This window comes from Ostrinia furnacalis, unplaced genomic scaffold (assembly GCF_004193835.3).
Source record: "Ostrinia furnacalis isolate ACB-3 unplaced genomic scaffold, ASM419383v2 OfSCF6699, whole genome shotgun sequence".
In the NCBI taxonomy this organism is placed as follows: domain Eukaryota; kingdom Metazoa; phylum Arthropoda; class Insecta; order Lepidoptera; family Crambidae; genus Ostrinia; species Ostrinia furnacalis.
This window is the reverse complement of record NW_021136938.1, coordinates 347,414-356,318: the sequence shown is the minus strand read 5'-3', so window position 1 is coordinate 356,318 and position 8,905 is coordinate 347,414. Positions and strand designations below refer to the sequence as shown.

The 8,905-nt window shown below is 49.7% G+C and overlaps 1 protein-coding gene across 1 annotated transcript; it reads left to right on the top strand.

Annotated features, from left to right (window-relative positions):
* Positions 1-1,404: 1,404 nt before the first annotated feature.
* LOC114362722 (O-acyltransferase like protein) lies at positions 1,405-8,351 on the top strand. The gene is made up of 8 exons (XM_028318235.1): positions 1,405-1,608; positions 2,206-2,378; positions 2,893-3,078; positions 3,668-3,847; positions 4,136-4,286; positions 5,377-5,560; positions 6,496-6,638; positions 8,092-8,351. Exons 1-8 carry the CDS (start codon positions 1,405-1,407, stop codon positions 8,257-8,259), a joined length of 1,389 nt encoding a protein of 462 aa, XP_028174036.1. The 3' UTR covers positions 8,260-8,351.
* Positions 8,352-8,905: the final 554 nt, after the last annotated feature.

Below are 8,905 nucleotides of genomic sequence, written 5' to 3'. Positions count from 1 at the left end.
CAATTTGTCACAGACCGTCATAAATTATAGCCTATAATGTTATTCTGGGTTATAAATAATAATACTGTAAAGTTTCATCAAAATCCGTTCAGAAGTTTTGCGTGAAAAAGTAACAAACATGTCAAAATCTAGATCCATACAAACTTTCGCATTAATAATAGTATAGACTAAGAGCTGGCGAACGCCAGACCTGCTACGTCATTTTATAAAAGCTGAAAGTTTGTCAGCGTATGCTCCCAATACATATAGGATATAATTTTGGTGAATTATGAAGTTTGGGTCATGGTGGCTTTGGGAGCTACCCTATAAAAACTGTCTGGCAAGGAGTTGGAACAAGGAAAACTGTCTGGCTGTTGGGGAAAATACTTCTAATTATTGCCCATCAAATATGAGCAGACTGAACTGACCACGCATCCTTGTCAATATAGTCATCAATATAGTCTATAATATCAGATGCGGACTGCCAGCCCACTTACACTGAACACTCCGCAATATCAAAATCTATTAATACTTGTAGACATACCTTATAGTTAAGAAGCTTATTGCTAAAGGCTGCATAGCATAAAATGAGCTATGAATGGAATCTAGGATAAAAGCGACCAAGGCCTTAAACTGTTGATGGATGACGATCCTTCTTGCAACCATTAGTCATTTGTATACCATTAGGCATCTTTAGTAACGCTTGTTACAAACGTGTTGCACTGGACATAGAACATTTATCATTAATCCTGCAACGAATGTCGCGGACGTTATGTTTGAAAGCTTTAGGAGCTTTGAAATATACTCGTATTTCTTTGTGTTGTATGCAAATTAAGTACATTACCTACCTTAAAAGTTTGCAAGTCGTAACAGCTTTTTATACTAGCTGTGCTTTGTGAAAGGTCATTATTAATTTAGAAACATCTGTCAACTTTGGTCCCTTTTCTTATGTTTTCTAGTCAATGATGTTCTTGTATGTTTTTGGGGACTGCATGGCACTCCATCCATACCATAGACACTATAATAGTTTTATAATTTTAATGTTTAGTTAATTTAATTTTAGTTTGACAAATAATTATCTATTTTAATGTTATTTTAAGTTTTTGCAACGCCTTCACTGGGCGTCACATGTACAATATTATGTTCATGTCAACCCTTACCCATGTGACATGCAATCAATAATTTGAATTTGAATACCACTCCAAGTCCAAACTAATTGAACTTAATTGAAGTTTGTTTATAAGTGTAATATGCGGTATCTCTCAAAAGAGTTCGTATTAAGTTTCTCCTTTCCGTGTCGTCCTTTATTACATAGTCCTGTCCCCCACGTTCATCTTACGAAGTACGTAAGACTTACGTATTTCTTCGTAATGTAGCTCTTTGTATAGCATTGCATCATCTACCAAATACAGTGATATAACAGCTATGTTTTCCCAAGGTATGAGCTGGGCGCTGTCGTGGTCTTTACGCGGGAGCTGGCGGGCACTGTGCGCAGCGCCGCCGTCAACCGGCGTGGACCTGCAAGCGCTGGACGGTCTGAGAGTCCTCGGGTTGCTCTGCTTCGTCATCGAGCACGTGTGCTGGCTGAATACGCTGACCTACATCGTAAATACGCGGCACGTGGAGAAGGTGAGGCGAGCTTGTATCTTGAAAGCGCCGTATGGCTAGTCGATGCTGCTGTCCACAAAGCGTGGAGCTACCGTCAGCAAGGGTGGACTTGCAAGCGCTTGATGGGCTGCGCGTGCTCGGGCTGCTGTGCTTCGTCATCAAGCACGTGTGCTGGCTGAATACGCTGACCTACATCGTCAACACGCACCACGTGAAGCAGGTGAGGCGAGCTTACCCTTTATTTTCTTTTAAAAACACTTTTCTTATCCCCGTCATGTTTAGACTCCTCTTCCGTCCATAAAACTGTCAACTGGCGTCGATTTAGTTGCTATGGTCGGGTTAGAAACGTCGTGCCTGCATAGCTTGGTAATTAAGCACTTTGTGTAACAGGCACACGTCTACATGCAGGGATAACAGGCATATCACTGCGTATAATATGTCTCGAGAAATGTGCAGGTCCACAACAATATTCCAGGCCACCAGAAGCGAGGTTTACTGCAGGTTTTCTTTGAGAGCTACCATAGGTAACTGTATCTACCCAATAGTCTGGTACGCGAACCCCAAAATTGAATGATCGTAGTGTATTTATAACGCCCATCTCAATTTTATTGTTTCCAGATGCGTTCGGAAACAGACGTGATGCTGGTGTCGAACAGCACGCTGATGGTGCAGGCGTTCTTCCTGATGTCGGCCTTCCTGCTGGCCAACAAGCTGCTGCAGCAGCGCCGCCGCCAGCAGCGCCTGGCCGTCTGCTCCACCATCCTCGACACCATGCTCAACAGGATCGTCAGGTCAGTAGCACCATTAGGGAGAAATGTAGCGCGATATTTAACGAAAATTGCAATGTCCTTGCAGGGCATATTATGTTTACCTTACATATTTTATAAGACCTTACTGTACATACATACATATGTGATGCAATAAATAAATGAATATGAATATTGAGAATCATCATCTTCTATCGCGACCCATCTTTTCGTCACGATATTCGTCTACTTAATGTTCGTGTTAAGGTTCGGCAAAACCAACGCGATCAGCCGGCGTGCAGCGATGACGATCAATGCTAAATGCAGTCTGATATCTGATGAGTCTTTACAAAGTTCCGCAAGTATAATGTGTTCAAATTCTTGATTGGTATGTAGATCCTTTTCAGGGCAATTTTATACGCCCCAGACTAACTAACCCTACCACCACTTCAGAACAACACAATGGGCTGGTGGTGTGTTATAGTCACTTCAGTCGACAGTGTAAGAGTGTGACATTGTTCTAGCGTCCATAATAGTCCGTAATTGCGTTTGATTGCAGGATGAGCCCGACGTACTTCATGGTGGTGTGGTTCGCGTCGAGCTGGTGGGTGCGCGGCGGCGCCGGCCCGCTGTGGGCGCCGCTGGTGGCAGGCGAGGCCGCCGTGTGCCGCCGCAAGTGGTGGACGCACCTGCTGTACCTCAACAACCTGCTGCTGGCCGACGACAAGTGCCTCATCCAGACGTGGTGAGTCTTCATAGCGGCGTGGTCGCGGCCCGCTTGGGCGCCGCTGGTGGCCGGCGAGGCCGCCGTGTGCCGCCGCAAGTGGTGGACGCACCTGCTGTACCTCAACAACCTGCTGCTGGCCGACGACAAGTGCCTCATACAGACGTGGTGAGCCATTATCATTAGCTCATAATTATAGTCTCTATTGCAGGAAGGAATGGTGACATTCACCAATTCACCAGAGACAAATAGAAAATTTAGAATACACTCCCTACGCTGGCCAGATCTTCATATTCTTCATTTCTTCTGGGAAACGGTGCAGATGCGATTTATGATGAAAACCTCTTTCCATCTCTTTCTCCTCTTTCCGTCTGGATGAGATTGACATCGATGAGGGATCGATGTTAGTCGGAAGTACGAGGAGGACTCAGATAATTTTGTGAACATTGTATGATCAATTGTAATGTGACACTGTAACTCCCGGATATTACAAAACACCACCGATTTATCACTAACAGCAGCTAAAGAAAAGTCCCAATCCCGATCTTTTCTAATCCATTGGTTCTTTGTACAATATGCCTACTGTAAGCCATGTCACCTTCCTCGGCAGGTACCTGGCCGCAGACATGCAGCTGTACCTATGCGCGCTGCTGCTGACGCTAGCGCTGTGGCGGCTGCGGCGCGCGGCGCTGCTGGTGCTGGGCGCCTTGCTGGTGGCGGTGGTACTGGCTGCGGGCGCCGCCGCCTACGCCTGGCATCTCGTGCCCACCTTCGTGCTGCACAGGCCTGAGTGAGTTCCATCCACCAATATTGCTTGATGCCAGACAGTGTCCTCCTGATAGTTGAATATCACCACCAATCGTCAATATGAATTTTTTTTTAGTTTTGGTCTCACGGAAGATTGACCTCGTGGCCAAATCTTAGGACACAAGGAACCTAATTCCTCGTAATCTAAGTATTTGACGAGTTGTCCATTCATCGTCTGCGATAGCTTTCTTAGCGTTTTGAATGAGATACATCAGTAGCCCGGTGAAAGATCGTCACGGATATTTTCATGAGCATTTTTTTCATGTTGCAGGGCCGTACGCGCTCTCTACAGCGGGGACTTGTCCTTCAACCTGCTCTACCAGTCGCCGCTGGGCAACGCGCCCGGCGCGCTGGTGGGGCTGCTGCTGGCGCACCTGCACCACGCGCTGCTGGACGCCAACGTGCGCCTCAGTGACTACAGGGTACGGCAGTATGTCTTAGTCTGTGCGCGCTCGCTACAGCGGGGACCTGCCTTCAACCTGCTGCACCAGTCGCCGCGGTAACGTGCGACTACAGGGTACGGCAGTATGGCTTGCTCGGTGCGCGCTCGCTACAGCGGGGACCTGCCTTCAACCTGCTGCACCAGTCGCCGCGGTAACGTGCGGCTGAGCGACTACAGGGTACGGCAGTATGGCTTGCTCGGTGCGCGCTCGCTACAGCGGGGACCTGCCTTCAATCTGCTGCACCAGTCGCCGCGGCAGCGTGCGACTACAGGGTACGGCAGTATGTCTTGCTCGGTGCCGTCTCGCTACAGCGGGGACCTGCCTTCAACCTGCTGCACCAGTCGCCGCTGTCGCAATATACAGAGGATGGAAGCGATTTTGGAGTGCAGCAAGTGCGGATCCACTACAGAGGGCACGGTGGGCAATGGGCATGCCGTAAACCTTATCATATCGGCCATAGGACGTCCACTGCTGAACATCGGCCTCCTTCAATGATTTCTATAATGATCGGTGGGTAGCGGCCTGTATCGAGTGCCTTCCTGCTGCCTATGAAGTCGCTACGCTGCGCTTGCCGGTACGTGGCCTCCACTCCAGAAACTTGCTGCTCCATCGGCGGTCAGTTCTGCGTATTATGCGCCCAGCCCATTGCCACTTCAGTTTCATATTAGACTTATGACATGGTCTATTGGGATTGTCAAGCTGATGTATGTTCACCGCTTGGTGTATGTCTATATGCAACTATAACGTCACGCTCTGGTCTATTGGGATTGTCAAGCTGATGTATGTCCACCGCTTGGTGTATGTCTATATGCAACTATAACGTCACGCTCTGGTCTATTGGGATTGTCAAGCTGATGTATGTCCACCGCTTGGTGTATGTCTATTATATGCAACTATAACGTCACGCTCTCAACGCGTCATGTCTCAACTAATCAATTTGTCCCCGAGCACGCAGGAGGACTTAATGAATGCTGCAGACAACGCCACTCTTTTGTGGCGGAGTTTTGGGCTGACACTGTATAGGTTTTGTTGTCGACCCGATAAGAAGAAGAATTTGTCCCCTGTGCAGTGGTTCCGCTGGGCGGCGTGGTGGGCGCCGTGGCTGGCGCTGTGGTGGGTGGCGCTGTCGCCCAAGCTGCTGGGCGCCGGGCCGCCCGCGCGCGCCGCCGCCGCCGCGTTAGCTGCGGGCGAGCGCGCCGTCTTTGCGATCTTCGTGGCCACCGCGCTTTTGGGCGCCATGCATGGTGTCAAATGTAAGTCCCGACCATGGTAGATATACTGCCCATTTTCAACCGACTTCAAAAAAAGGAGGAGGTTCTCAATTCGACCCGTATGTTTTTTTTTTTTTTCTATGTTTGTTACGCGATAACTCCGCCAATTATGAACCNTAATAACCGATTAAAAACCGAAAACCGGTTTTTTTTCTTGGAAACCGAAAAAAAAATCGGTTTTCGATAAACTTTCGGTTTTGCATACCCTAGTCACGCTCTCAATGCGTCATGTCTCAACGAATCAATGTGTCCCCGAGCACGCAGGAGGACTTAATGAATGCTGCTGACAACGCCACTCTTTTGTAGCGGAGTTTTGGGCTGACACTGTATAGGTTTTGTTGTCGACACGATAAGAAGAAGAATTTGTCCCCTGTGCAGTGGTTCCGCTGGGCGGCGTGGTGGGCGCCGTGGCTGGCGCTGTGGTGGGTGGCACTGTCGCCCAAGCTGCTGGGCGCCGGGCCGCCCGCGCGCGCCGCCGCCGCCGCGTTAGCTGCGGGCGAGCGAGCCGTCTTTGCTATCTTCGTGGCTACTGCGCTCTTGGGCGCCATGCATGGTGTCAAATGTAAGTCACGACCACGAGCATCTGCTCTATAGATATCTTTCTACCTTTTCTGCTTGATCCATTGTCTAATATTAGAAGCGTATATCGCGCGCTGGGACAAGATAATACCATGTTCAACGCATTTACGGATGGTGAAATCAACAAAACCGAGGCAGTGAAGCACCTTAATTTGTCTATTTTAAAAATTTCAAGACACGACGAAGTTGATCGCTGTTGATGATATTATTACATCGCATTGTAGTCCAGTGTGCAAACCATAGTACCTTCCGATCATCGAGGTTTTTAATACTTTTCATGTCGAGTTATAAGCAGTCATGAGACCGATAACAAACTGTTTTGCCTTTTCTGTCTAAAGCTCCGGTGCGCACGGTGCTGTCGTGGCGCGGCTGGGCGGTGCTGGCGCGGCTGTCGTTCGGCGCGCTGCTGCTGCACATGATCATCAACAAGTCGCTGCTGGCCGCGCAACTGGCGCCCACGCACCTCGACCGCACCACCGCGGTGAGTGCACCCACCGGCCTGGGGTATACAGAGGGATGCAGTCCTGTTGTGTTGTCCCCGCTGGGGGAGCCAACAGGATTTCGAAATCCTTCTTAAATGTTTTAAAAATAAATGGCTTTTAAATAATGTTTGCCAGGGGGGACAACAGTCCCCAAATCATTGAATAAAAATCCAGTCCCTAGCCAGGGGGGACAACAGGACTGCACCTTATAGGGGGTGGACAAAATGTCTCCTAACCGTGAGAGGTAGCGTTCAATCTGTGCCGCTGAAATGTTGCTGTCGTTCTTATCTTGCTCCGCGAGAGTGCATACATCTAATACGCGCTTACGCACCTCGACTGCACCACCGTGGTGAGTGCACCCACCGGCCCAGGGTATACAGGGGACGAAATGTCCCCTAACCGTGAGGAGTATTGCTCAATCTATGTTCCGTTGAAACGTTGCTCTTCTTCGTCGCTACACTCTTGCCTGAGTGGTCGTGGTCGTCACACCCGCTCCGGTGGCAAGCCTCACAATTCGTCGCCATTCCTCCTACACTGCAGCCTTTCTTGTGCACTTGTGGAGTGGACCATTGAGTGCGGTTTTGACCTGGTCAGTCCAGCGCATGGGAGGCCTGCCGCGCGCTCTTGTGCCCTCTACCTTCTCCTGCACAACAAGTCGTTCAACAGAAACGTTGCTCACTTGTTCTCATCTTGCCACGCGAGAGAGCATTATCCAATACGCGCCCACACACCTCGACCGCACCACCGTGGTGGTGAGTGCATCCATCGGCCCAGGGTACACAGGGGACCAAATGTCCCCCAACCGTGAGGGAGGAGTAGCGCTCAATTTATGTGCCGCTGAAATGTTGCTCAGTTGTTCTCATCTTGCCACGTGAGAGAGCATACACCTAGTATGCGCCCATGCACCTCGACCGCACCACTCCGTGGTGAGTGCACCCACCTCGGTCGAATATGCAAGGAGCAAAATGTCTAACAACCGTGAGCTGTAACGCTCAATATATGTGACGCTCAAACGTTGGTCAGTTGCTCTCATCTTGCCACGCAAGACGCGAGCGAGCATACGTCTAATATTGTTTTTCGGTCATTTCAAGTTAGCGCCAAGGTCAATTCCTGAAAGCACACAATCCTTTTGTGCCAGATGAAACCAAAGTAGGCTCTGTAGATTCAAACAAGAAAGGCAGCGGAAAAGCGAACAATTTATTCAGCGGTCCATTCCACATATCCCAGAGAAGACCGTCCCTAACCAGCCCTTCTTAAATAGTGTAGTCAGAGTCCATGTTCATTCACCCTGTAGAACCGAAATGAACAGAAATATCTCCGCTAGCACGAGACAGTTTGCCGTCCAGCACTAGCTGTATGAATTTTTTTGTAACTTGGCAACTGATTGCAGATACTGCAATGGTTCATCTCTGCTGTAGATGAAGTATTGTAACTTTTCAACTCTGATGGCAGATCCTGCAATGGTTCGGCGTGGCCGCAGCGTCTTACATGGCGGCACTGCCCCTGGCGCTGCTGGTGGAGATCCCTGTGCAGCGCCTGTACAAGGAGCTCCGCGCTCCCCGCACCCCGCCAGAACCCGAGCGCGTGCCCAAGCCGGAGAAGACCAGAGTCGCGAGCTGAACACGCCCTAGCCTACTGAACTTGATTGGTGATATTATAGCTCAAACTAAAGTTAGTGTATGAGCGGAAAAATGGGGGGTTAGCTATAAATTATGTAAGGCCTCAGCCTCGAACTTAGCGGGCAGCGGGGCGGGAGCGGCGGCGGCGCGGGAGCGGCAGGATCTTATGCGTAAAATCAAATAGACTGGTTCTCGAAAACAGCGGCGCGGCAGCGGGCAACGAGCGGGCAGCGGCGAGGGAGCGGGCAACGAGCGGGCAGAGCGCACTCCTTCTTTTGCCCACAATAAATCGAGCGATAGGAATAAATTTGAATCGAAATAAAATTGTCGCCGTTGTTCAGACATTTCGTTTGCGAATAAAAACAAATATCTCGACAACACAACCCAGAACACAAACTTCGCCGCTAAAGCGCCGCGCGAGCTGCCCGCTTGTTTCGAGAACGGGTCTGCGTTGCCCGCCCCGCTCCAGCGCCGCCGCCGCTCCCGCCCCGCTGCCCGCTAAGCTCGAGGCTGAGGCCTAATGTACGAAGCGCGCCTCCGGGTTAGGTGGCTTCGAACTTCGTAGCGCTGGCTTAAAAGGTATATCTAAATAAGTAGGTATGCGTTATTTGAATCTCTCTTTAAAATTTTAAAGACTTGCTAGGAAT